Below are 13,264 nucleotides of genomic sequence, written 5' to 3' on the forward strand. Positions count from 1 at the left end.
CGACTACAAGCTCAGTGGTTCTCAAACTTTTCATCGTGGACCCCTAAACTCACACAAATTAGACCACAGACCCCCCATCCCAGCATCCCCCATCTGATACAATTTTTGCCTTTAGATTTCTTTCTATTACAGAAAGTGTACGAAAGCCATGACCAAAATAGTCACCAGACCAGACCCCACTTTGAGAACCACAGCACCAGGTAGGTAATCGATGCTTCAATGGCTCGCCAAATATACTTGGCTTTTTTGGGGCCGACTCCTCCGTGTTGTCATCCACGCCACTACAGTGCCAAATAAAAAGGGGGAGGACGACGTCTTTGGATGCGTGTATGAACCATAGAACTGCAACTGATAGAATGTGATACTAACAATCTTTGTATAAAGGCAGATCATAAGAGACATTTTACTCCTTCATGATCTAATATCGTCATATCGTACACCCATATCATGGGTATATATCATACCCATTTCTACTCTAACTGTATTTTTGGAGGTAAAGTAGTCCCTGGTTAGTGGCTGGTGAATTTTGGAGTCCATTGGTCACTTAAACAGATTGGCAGAGAGGTCAAGTTTCCAGACCTGTAGACAATTTCACAATGGGAGTGTGGTGGCCACCTTGTTTGACGCGAAACAAACAAGACCAACCAATGTGAATTGTATTGTTATTTGACTACAGTGGACTACAGTCAAATACATTTGTCTTGGCGCCGCTTTAAAAAGGCATTGCTGGTGTTTGTCATTGAAACAACTATGTCTGAGGAAGGGCTTTGCCCGAAACGTCACACTTTTTTGTGGTCGAATAAATATTTGGGAGCAGCTGCCAGTGTGCGGACTCTATTTTTATTACTTATCTGCACTTCAGTCCTGCACCTGGCTTTAAATCCCTCACTGGATGTGCGTGCCTTTTTGTACTTTTTGTCATTGAAACAACAACACTGACAAACCAGTTTCTCGTTAAATGAAGTGTCAATAGAAAAGCATTTCTCCAGAACGCGACAAGTGCGTAAGTCACTAAAAATAAAAGAGTGACGTTCAGAATGTCAAGGTGACTCTGTGAGCGGATCCAAGGTAGGTTAGGGCAGACGTCTTCAAAGTGGGAGGCAGGCCTCACCTGGGCCAGCGAGGCTCCAAACAAAATATGACATTAGTTATCAAAAGGAAAGGACACACAGAGAATAGCCTAAATGTCTGTGATTTGGTTAAAAAGAGTTTTGGGGAATCCACTTCCCCAGAGTCAGAATGCCTTGTTGAGACAGACCTTTTTCATGCATTTGCTGTAGACTGAAGTAGCGATGAAACGATAACCGGTTTTAATGATAACCAAGATAAAATTCCTTATGATAACCGTACAGTTTCAAATTTTCATTATCCTTAAAACCGTGGTACTGTGATTACCGTCTTTGAAAAACATGGTAAATACTGTCCATCATCAACCAAAGTTGGCAACCGTCTCCCAGATGCAGACGCGCAGCCTCGGATAAATGATATCAGTGAAGCTGCTTTCACACATGTTTGGAATTCAGGAGTTATCTAGAGGCCATCCGCATGGGGCTCATGTGTGAACAGATTTTCGTGGCTCATGCGCGCTCCCGCGGAGCCCCCTCCTAGCCGGAGGTAAGTCAAGCTGTCAGGGTACACGCAGGGGCGGAGTGGTCCCCCCCCCCCCTCCAGAGCTCCGTGAAGTAGTCAGCTCGTGAGTGCATGAGGACAGAGACATCGTGACAGATTATTATTATATAAATAGTCAATGTGAATGAGCGAGCAAAAAACACATAATTTGGTTTCCAAATGAAGCTCAAACCTGCTCCGTGTGCGACAGCCAACATGTTGCTGGATTGCTGGATTGAAAGGCTCCTGGCTCTGATCTGATTTCATGTCTGCTTCGCACAGCACACACATTTAATAAGCATTTTTGGACGCGAGGGTCGTCCCGCTTCCCAGTATTGGACATCGCTAGGTAGGCTATCTGGATCTGGTTGCGTTCATGTCTTTGATTTAACGTTTACACAGCGTTTGTGAAGATTCAATGGCAGAACCGCAAATTCCAAGTAGCGTCAAGTCAGGCAGTATAAAACGAAAACTTCCGGGTATAACCTTCGCAATAATGGCAATTAAATAAAGTAAATGCACGTGTAATGTTTTTTGTGTGTGTTTCGAAAGATACAGAACGGAGATAAACTGGAAGAATATCTGCTCCCTTCGAAAAGTCAATTTTAATCCGTAGTGAGTCGACATTCTGATTTTTTGTTACTAAGTAATACAACATTTATTTTATTTTGAAGGTAAAAACGTCTAGCTTCCTGTATTCTGTATAATTCTAGTAGGTTTGAGGCATTTTAGGACTGAACATAGCAAAGACCTGTTTTGTTTGTAGTGCTTGCGACTCGAGGAAATCGATGCATCTGGGCGTGAGTTGTAGGGTTGTTTAATTAATTACTAACGTTATGCGCAAACGATTATATGCCGTGAACGTTAGGCAGTTATCGCCCATTATGTATTTTTAGTTTTCACAACTCCCCATTGTGTGGTCATGCCCAAATTCCCCCACCCCCGCCCCCTCCCCCTCTCTACTTTACAAACTCTGCGGAGGTGCTACTCATGTGTGAAAGCAACATGCCTCATGTCTGAAAGGGTACACTTCACGTATCATCCGGGGCAGGCTCAGTGGGGAGCAACCCTCACCTGATCCGGAGTTCATGTGTGAAAAAAGCTTGAGTGTATTAGTACTTTTTGAACATTTTCAGCACATTTTAACAATACTGATAACCGTGATCATTTTGGTCACTATAATCGTGTGATATGAAATTTTCGTATTGTTTCATCTCTAGTCTGAAGTATGTCAAACAGCAATATCAGGCTATCTTGGCTCAATTGTTGAGTGTCTATGGGATCAAATAACATAATCATGATCCCATAGGCATCCAGGAATTGAGGGAGGAAGGGGGGCTTCCAAGCTTTGTCTGGGGGAGGCCCGCAGTCTCAGACTTTGAAAGGAAAAAAGCTCTGGGTTAGGGCTCTCAATCCACTCTAGCATGGTGTGCGTGCGCGTATGTGTGAGTCTACCTCTTTGCCCGTGAGGACATGTCGTGCCAGCTTGACCTTGGCGAAGTTGCCCTTGCCGATGGTTTTCAGTAACCGATAGTTGCCGATGTGCGGCTGGTCGTCCGTCGTGGTCGTGGCGACGGAGTTCCGGCATCGCGGCATGCCTGAGCGGCCGGACGACGATTTAGAGTCCTGCGAAGGGAAGGTTTAATCAGTTTGTTAGTTTTACATCACCATTTCTTCCTTTAATAAGCAGAATACAGCGAAAAGTGATAAGAAAGATAGAGAGAGAGAGAGAGAGAGGGGGGGGGGGGTCACATGGCGCAATTTGTAAAGCACATTTCAAAACAAAGTTACAAAGTGCTGTGAGGAAAATCAACCTTGAGACAGTTGATGCATTGCAAACTGCAGTAATGACACAGTACCAACAGAAACTCACAGCTTAAAATCAACATTAAAGAGCAATATATCAAATACAAAATCGATATTATATATATTTATTCCTATACACTTTTCAAATTAAAGGATTGTGCATAGGCTAATCTTGGGTATATCAGCCCTAATAGTCAAAGCAATAATGCCCTTCGGTTTTGATGCAGTCTGTAGAGCGAAGGCTCCACTCGCTTGTAGGATGTTAAAATATCTGGTGCCAGGATTAGGATGAAGAGTTAGACCCTTTCGGAATGAACAGCCACTATGGCCCAGGATCTCCCTGGCTTCTGGAGGCTTACATGGCTGAAATACAAGTGGGTTGGATTTTGTACAAGCAGCACAGAGAGGCGAGGAATCTCTTATATCTCAACACACTGTGCGAGGGGGGCTGCGGGGGGAGTAGTCTATCAAATCAAATAAAAATCGTTGACGGGGGATAAGACCATAGGCGCCGGAAGGGGGGGGGGCAAAGGGGTAATTTGTCCCCACAACATGAGTGGGCGGGGGGGGGGGGATAACAGCAGTGGCAGCCAGCCGAGCCACTCTGGGTATTATGGTTGTAACAATAGGATTGTTAGTTCCTAGTTCATGTTGTTCCGGGTAGGGTTGTCAAGAGTATCGATAAAAGTCAATACAAAAAATTTGTAACGGATACAATACTCATTTGCAACAGGTATCGGTAGTATCGATAAGTATCAATACTAAAAATGTGAAACGGATACAATACTCATTTGCAACTGTATCAATATCAGCAGTGCTTTCTCTTAATGAAAAAATCAAACATACCACTGATTTCTCCCTTCCTGTCATTGGTGGGTATCTTTTGCTTCAACGAGTTCAAAGTATTCTGATAGGCTGATGACTAGAGCAGGTGTAATTTGCTGTGTTATGACAGGCTGATGACGAGAGCAGGTGTGATCTGCTGTGTCGGGTCAAAGTTTGTAATGAGTTTTATCAGGCCTAGATTATGGAGAAGCATGCATCCGTCTGTCCATCTGTCTTTGTTTATTTTTTATGCCTCCTCTTGATGTGTTGTCATCTCGCCGCGTGGTATCGAAAATGGTACCGAGTATCGATATTTTCTTGGGCATCGGTATCGAAGTGGAAATTCTAGTATCGTGACATCCCTAGTTCCGGGGAACAATAACACTGTGGCACAAGTCAGACATCCACACATGACCACAGCAGCTAGGCTAGGCCAGAGACAACTTTATGTACAACGTTCAGACAGGCTATGCTGATAATAAAAGTCATAAGTCGGCAAGAGACTAGTGCTTTAACCGTCCGCTCTGTACGGTGACACCGTTAGGTTTAGTAGCTAGCTCCCACCTCAAGTGCCATCTGGAGAGGACAACCTTTCCAGCATAGGAGTGAACAATTGGAAAAAATGTCCCCAGATTCTGGACAATCATGAGAAGTGCGATCGGCACAAAGAAGCAGTGGCAGAAGACGCTGGCTTACACACAGGACACGTCGATCGCTGTGGAGGTCAAGAAATACCCAGTTTTGTTTTATTTGGTTTTATTTATTTGATTGACCCTCCATTTCAAAACTAATTCCGGTGCCACTGAATAAGGCACTTGAACCTCATTCAACACAAAACACATCCGCAAAGAACAGAAACAAAAATGTCTATAATACAAAAGGCTTTGTGAAAATACTGTCATGGTATTGTATATGTATACTTGCTGCAATAAAGACAGCAGTTTAGCCAATTGTATGACTTAGCAAATGTTCTGCTGGCTGCTGGCTTATATTGTTGTTTCCACTGTTTCTTTATTCAATTAAAATTAACAATTTTCCTTGTTGCATTTCCCACGTAATATCTGGACATGAGCAGGTGCCAGTAAGAGCCCAAGCCAAACAATGATGCTAAGCAAACATCATCTGATAACGCTGGTTTTCTGTTATACAATCAAAGGTTGGATTTTGGGACAGAGAAATCATCAAGTCTTGGTTTATTTTCCTGTTGTTTCACTATGGTGTTAACATAAACGTCAGCCATGATGACAAAAAGCTGACCGTCCGCTCCTCCCATATTCATCTTTTGACAAGAAACTCATATTACGAGTACGTCCAAAGTATGCACGACATGTGCACCTATGTGCACTGAATATGCCACTGTCTCTGACTTGTCTTATCACTCTACTGCCTTATTGCTTGTTGTGTCTCTTGTTGTTTTTGCACTCATATGCCCTGTTATATTTGTACTATGTTGTAAACGGAGTTCACAGCACAAGAATTTCACACGTGATACTTGTACCACGGAGTGACAATAAAAATCTTGAATATTGGGTTGTAGCTGAATCAACAGTAAAATAATACTTGATTACCCAATAGTTACTCAGTTGACTGTATCTGGTGTGACCTTCATTTGAACCCACACGGTCTAAGTACATCAATGCCTTTTGCACCGCGCCAGTCAAGGCCGATAATGTGTAAAGTTATTCAATAGCCCATTTTATATAGTACTAGAAAGTAAAACTGCTTCAATATATCTTATAGCGGACGCGTAAAAGGAAACAAAACTTTGCTGTGGTGGCGAGTTTTGCATGGTTGGCAACCGCTATAGGGTTTCAACTCAGGAAAGGGTCATGGCAATTTGTGTGTGTGTGTGTGTGTGTGTTTGAGTGATCTGAGTGGACAGGTGACAGGGATCAGGGTCATAGGAGAGGACGACTGGCTCCAGGGTGACGAGACGCAAACACACACGCACGCACGCACGCACGCACACGCACACACACACACACACACACACACACACACAGTAATACCCAGAAATCTGAATACACACACACACACACACAGAGGCATGTACACAAAGGTGTGGGCGCACAGGCACACGCAGCGGCGCAAATCACACACACCTCTTGGAGATTTGACACCAGAGAGAGAGAGAGACGGGTCAGTGAAACTCACACTGTTGGTGCGGAGTGAAGAGGTTTGAACACCTTATCCCTTCCTCTAACCCCCCCCCCCCCCCCCACCTCATATCTACTGGTCATTTTTCAGCCAATTATCTCTCTCTAGCTTGAACCAATTAGAGACCCGCTCCATGACGCAAATTGCGCACACAAACCGCATTTTTTTAAATCAGCGTCTTCCTACTTCAACATACCTTTGGCTCATGGGAAACAAGGATTAAGCATGATTATTTCATTGTGTGCGCGTGTTTCCTGCTCCAGATGGTATGATCTAACGTCTGCGCGCACCAACCACCCCCCCCCCCCCCCCCCACGCTGACAGCGCAGACCTGCCGACAGTGTAATCGACCAGATTAGGTTTGAATACAGACGGGGTGAGAAACCAGGATTAAGAAACCAAATGACAGTTACATTTGGAAATCAAGGGGATTGAGGAAGGCCGTAACTGTGGCACTGTGCGAGAGAGAAATACACACAATTTTGGATCGTGCCATGTAGAGAGAGGGGGGGAGACAGACACAGAGGGTAATATGAGGATAGAATTGAAGACAATGAGAGCTAATCTGACCACACAAAGCTGATTTCTAATCTAAACCCAACCCGCTGGGTCGTCCTCACAGAGGTCTGTGTGTTCTCTCTCTCTCTCTCTCTCTCTCTCTCTCTCTCTCTCTCTCTCTCTCTCTCTCTCTCTCTCTCTCTCTCTCTCTCTCTCATATTTTTGTCTTCCAAGGGGGTTTCCTTATAGTGATCAATTACCGTATTCTGTTTGGTTCTTTTTGTGATGCAATGTAAAAACATTGGAGAAGAGACCGTCGATATGTCTGGATAATAACAAACAACAACAAGAAGAAGCAGGCTTTTCAAAGGCGCGTTCTCTTTTGATGCAATTTAAAAACATTTTAGAAGAGACTGTCGATATGTCCGGTAATAAGCAAAAAAACAAACAAACTAATGGAAGTTGGGAATAACAAATCCATGTGATGGAGCAAACTTCACTTTCACTACCTAGCATTAGCCGCTTCCGCTATCTGACAACAACGATATGAATTCCAGTCGGATTTCCCCCGAAATAAAAGCCATTCTTCTACACAAGTCTAACGCACACAGAAGCCATTAAAAACTTTTATTTTGAAATCTGATATTGGAACGGAGCCATCTAGTGTATTAATTATCTTTTCTTCACTTAATTCTGACGCATGGACGCATGTTATGCAAGTCGACGCATTTACGTAGTCGATGACGTCGACTACGTCGATGTGTCGGCCCTATTGTTGCATTTCTTAAATATTCAAGGTTGACCTGCATTGTTTTGACGTGAGATTCAGCACCTCTTGCATTTCAACCCTGGTCCTTCCATGTTCCTAGTCTGTGCGCTCTAGCTCTATATAGCAAACCTTGATCTATTATGCGCGTCTCCCTCCCGCTGTGTCTCCCCCCTGTCACTTATCATTTCTTCAGATGCTATTTAAAATCAAAGGGGCAAAACGACTATTCCCTTTGAATAAATGATGTAAGCATTAGAATCAGTGTGTAAGGTCTTTTGAATTCTGATATTCTACAGCTCCAGTGCCTCCATGGCATACTACTGTTTGATGTACATACATATCTAACCTCCTTTTGTTTCCCTGTCTGTTTATTACCTTCATCTTCTAGGTCTCTAATCAAGACCTGCAAAGTAGCACTTACCTCCAAGGTTTTCATGTAAACACAGGAAAGTCAAATGTCTAAGACAGCGTTGGGACGGTGAGCTCAATTTGACTGTTATTGGTGGTGTCATTGTGTTCACATGGAGACCAATAAGGCCCATAATGAAAAGCTGACAGTGGAGGATAGGCCAACAGCATGGCAAACTCCATGTTATAGTGAGGATAAGCTAACAGCATGGCAAACTCCATGTTATAGTGAGGATAAGCTAACAGCATGGCAAACTCCATGTTATAGCGAGGATGAGCTAACAGCATGCCAAACTCCATGTTATACTGAGGATGAGCTAACAGCATGGCAAACTCCATGTTATACTGAGGATAAGCTAACAGCAGCACATGGCCAATTTAAAGAGATCTGGACATCATGTGCTGATAAAATGTTTGACAGCATCTGTGGGTACAGTAGATGGACACAGACTTCTCCAGTGCTATTGGTTGAAAAAAGAAAAGAAAGAAAATATGAAGAAACAAGCAATACATATCTCCATGATTAGACTGGTCAACATCAGATAAAGAAATATATATATTTAAAAAAGTATTTGGTAAGACACTTGTTTGGGGATGCACAGGGGCAGAAAGGGAGATATGGATGAACCTTGTCTGGAGATTTGAATAACTCCAGGCTAAAAAAAAAAGGGTGATGTAGAAAGTAGGGAGATCATCCATCAACCCAGATGATCCAGGTTCAAGCCCTCATGTCAGCAAGCGTACTGGAGCAAGACACCGAATCCCTACCAGCTCCAGGGCTGCTGTTCTGCATCTGACCCTGACCTCTGACCTCCCTGTAGAGAGGGGGGGGGGGCGGCGTGGCAATTCAGAACAGAACTTCCCTATAAGGACCATTAGAGTCACAAAGGTTTCTGTTGTTATTTTCATAGTGGATGAGGTGACGGTACAGCTGTCAACAGTAACATCTACCAAGTCACCATTTTCCAGGTTATTCAGTTGTTACATTTTTTTAGCTTGATTTCACTTGATGCTAAAATTTGTGACAAAAATGCAGATTTTAGCAGCAGCGGTCATTATTTAATGGTAATTACCGCATGTACCAAACCTTGTGCTTAACGGACCGCTCCATAACTAGTCAATGACAGAAGAACCTTTGCTGGCTATTCCATTCCAACCTTCCATTTCATAGGCTGCTAAGTTGATTAACTTCATCGTATCTTGTCAGCACTGTTTGAAGCCGCTGAAAGGTACAGCAAGTTCAAAACCAAGCGTCCCTTCCTGTCAGAGTCCTCTTTCAGTCTCCCAGACTCTCTTCCACTTCCTCCTCTCCTCTCCTCTTTCATGTCCGACTATTTTTGTCTTCCGATTCTTCCTTCATTTTTGGGCAGCTGCAGCCTGACCCCCGCACCCCCCCCCCCCCCCACCGACACACACACGCAAGTACATACACACACACACACACACACACACACACACACACACGCAAGTACATACACACACACACACACACAAGTACATACACACACACAGCTCCTCTCTCCCCATTATAATTATAGACGTGTTGGAGGACAATACGTGACATCATTGTTTTGTTCTCACGTTACTCTCTGATGCCACATCTGACTCATTTAGACCAACTTAGAACCACACACACACACACACACACACACACACACACAGTACTCATTTAGGCTATATTACCACTGAATCCAATCAGAAGACCCCCCCCACACACGCACGCACGCACACAGTGAACACTTGCTGACACATGTTAACATTTACAGCCGAGAGCCATTTAATGCCACATTACAAACACAAGCATGCATTGCACACATGACTGATACACACACACACGCACACAGTCACACACACACACACACACGCACACAGTCACACACACACACAGTCACACACACACAGTCTCACACACACACACAGTCACACACACACAATAACGTGAATCCACGGCAGTCCTGGTTGTGTTTTGACTCGCGTCTCATTATCACTGACCTTTACTAATCTGAGTTACAAGCAGATGGAATTTGACACAGCAGGAAAGAGACAGAAACCATAAAGGAGAGATCAAGTCAACGTCCCAAACCACAACCATTCTCGCAGACTCCCGTTCTCAACTGCCGTACAATGGCTGCACTTTGTTCAAGTTTGAGCACATGCTCTGAGGTTTGGACTACAACTTGTGTCGTCTGGCTCGTATGAAGCCAGTAAAAGTGGATGGGACTCTGCAGCGGCGTAGCGTAGCTAACGCCAATATGCCACTGAGGGGTCACCGCGCTACTATGAAGAAAACGCACACGGAATGGGAATAGATGATTTCAACTCAACAACAAACATTGTGAATTTCCCCCAGCTTACTTCCGTCAATGTGTTGCCCCAATGAAGGCATGCGCTATATGTATGTCCACTCCATAATCGATGGGACTTATTTGGAATTAATGTACTGTAATGTATAAAGTAGCCTACTTTACTTTTCAATTAAAAACAAATCTATAACTCTACATGCCTATATAGGCTATAGCCTGCTATCAATTGTTTTTAAGATCAATAAACACACTATCTAATATTTATCACAGCTAATATTTGTCCGACACACCTGAGATGATACGTTGACCGGCAGCCGTTTTTCCAGACAGAAACCCTGAAGCACGCTGCCTCAGTTTGTCACTGTGTGACTTCAGACAAGAGGCATGGAACACAGAGCAGGCAGGCAGACACCTGTGCACAGTTCATTACAGATTGCACCAAGTCACGTGTAAAAGCGGAAAATCCTAAAGGGTAGCAAAATGTCAAAATTAATTAAATTTAGGGGTAATGAGCTGCAAACCAATTATGAGGTTTAATTGGAGGCCTTGAGGACCAGGTACCACCCCCCCCCCCCCCCCATTTTCACAGACAGAATTTGATATTACATCGTTATTTGGTGTTCATATTAGGGTCGTCAAAAACATCGATACTTCGGTACTTACTCAATACTAAACATTTTAAACGGATACAATACTCCTTTGCTACAGTATCAAGTTTATTGATGGCAGATACAACAGCGCTTTCTCCACCTCCCCCACACAAACACACACCCCGCACGGCTGCACAGCACAGCCCCTCCTCCCTGCTCACCCCGGCTTGCCTTGCCGTCTGCAGCATGGTTGTGTCGCTACGCTAGCAAAACGTTTTCCCGAAAGAAAGCGGCTTGTCAACATGGCAAGTGTCCCAGTAGATCACGTCCACGATCAAGCTCCAGTTTCAACGTCATTGAAGCATTAAACATTTATCATAAACATTAACTTAACGTTACCACACCAGCATTATTATTACTGGTAGCCACATTAGCTACTCCAAACGTTACATAGAGCTAGCAGCTAACGTTAGGCATGCCCGAGTAATCGACTGTTAATTTAACAAGATACACAATTACTTGTGTCCGACAGCCTATTGTGTGACATTTCTCTTATATGTAGTCCCAGATTGCACTCAGAGCATATACAGTACAGGGGGCAGCTTGAGGGAGGCTTTGGGGGAAAATTGTACATGGAAGATGGATATTTTCCTGGGTATCGACATCGAAGTTGAAATTCTAGTATCGTGACAACCCTAGTTCATATGCAGCCTAAAAATTCCAGTTAAAAATACCAATGATACCATGATACCTATTGACACAATATTGGGAGAGAAACATACTCCAGTCCAGTGTTATCAACCAGAGAGCTATATGCGGAAACAAACAAGCACAGAACAAAGAGTGTTTTAGTGGAAGCATAACACACCCGCATACAAAAGCTCCTACATTATACTGAAATTTGTGGGTGGGAAGACAAACACACGCACGCATAACACACGCATAACACACACACACACACACACACACACACACACACACACACACACACACACACACACACACACACACACCTCCTGACTCCAGGTCGTGATGGCTGTGTTGCCATGGAGATTTGTCACTGGCTGAATCCTGCCCTCTCCCGAAGTTGCTTCCTATCTCTTCCCTCCCTCCTGTGGCCAGCAGCATTTGTCTCCCTGCTCTTCTATTCATACATTTGTTTTTCTATTCATGCTATTTTAACTGGAACATGGCTTTCCCAGCAAGAATGTCAAGAACAAATCCTAGAGTTAGTTGGGTGGTAGCTTGATATAACGGTACACTGTGGTTTGGAAACGCTCAATGAATCATATTTATTCGGTGCAGCCGTTGTCACGATACCAACAATATTTGACCCTGTGATAACTATTCACCTTATGCAGCCGCGCCCACTTAACCCGTTGTATCGCGACTTCCTGTTCAAAACGCCGGCTGTTTTACCTGCTCAAACTAGTCTGACTCACGTGGTCAAACCTAGTTTGACTCACATAATGTGTCAGACTAGGTTCACGAGTCACAGGAAGTGTGAATACAATCGGAACCGCCGATTGTATTGACCGAGTACATCACAAACTTACATACCATTCTGCTGCAACTCCAGTGTTTCCCACAGGATTTAGAGAATTTGTGGTGGGGGACCGCATACCCCCTAGGGGGGTGCGGGGGCATGCCCCCCCGCGAGATTTTTTAAAACATTTTAAAGTAAAATGCATGAATTTGGTGTACTTTGAGAAAGCTTAAGAGCAAAATTAAAAGGCTAGATCTATGAAGAACATGTCATCATTACTGTGCTGTGGGTTTACAATGACAAACTAAATTTCTCCCTATAGGTCAGGGATACTCAACTTGCTTTGCCACTTTCGTGAAATGATAGAAGGCGAGGGGCCAGTTAATAAACAAACAATATACATTTTTCTGTAGCGGATTGTAGGTTTTTGGGGTGTCAGCCGGAGTTTAGGCTGACAGTGTTGTGCACACCGCATAGTTAGTTAGGTTAAGTTAGTTAGGTTAAGTACATACATAAATGCCTGGGTAGCAAGCAGATGGCGGTATTTGACAATTTAGCAGCTAAATCATAGATTATTGAAAGATATTCCATATTCCAGACTGAAATGCTATAACAGAAGTATTGGCCAGAATGACATGAACATTTATTGTACACTTATTCAGCGGATATCTTGCATGTTGCGTTCAGGTGCACTGTAAAAAAAAAAAAAAAAAAAAAAAAAAAAAAAAAAAAAAAAAAAATTTTGGTCAACATCTTATTGTGGCGGTCAAAATATTATTGTGGCGGCCCGCCACAAATTCCTTTATGTATGGGA

The 13,264-nt window shown here is 43.6% G+C and overlaps 1 protein-coding gene across 6 annotated transcripts in view; it reads right to left on the minus strand.

Moving 5' to 3' along the window:
- mark2b (MAP/microtubule affinity-regulating kinase 2b) overlaps nt 1-13,264 on the minus strand; it is a 71,391-nt gene that overhangs the window by 44,744 nt on the left and 13,383 nt on the right. For all 6 annotated transcript variants that reach the window (XM_083640535.1, XM_083640537.1, XM_083640536.1 and 3 more), the window contains exon 2: nt 3,064-3,234. In XM_083640535.1, coding sequence (XP_083496661.1) covers nt 3,064-3,234 — 171 coding nt within the window. The remainder of the gene's footprint in view (nt 1-3,063; nt 3,235-13,264) is intronic.

The sequence above is a fragment of the Poromitra crassiceps genome (assembly GCF_964638095.1).
Source record: "Poromitra crassiceps genome assembly, chromosome: 7".
In the NCBI taxonomy this organism is placed as follows: Eukaryota; Metazoa; Chordata; class Actinopteri; order Beryciformes; family Melamphaidae; genus Poromitra; species Poromitra crassiceps.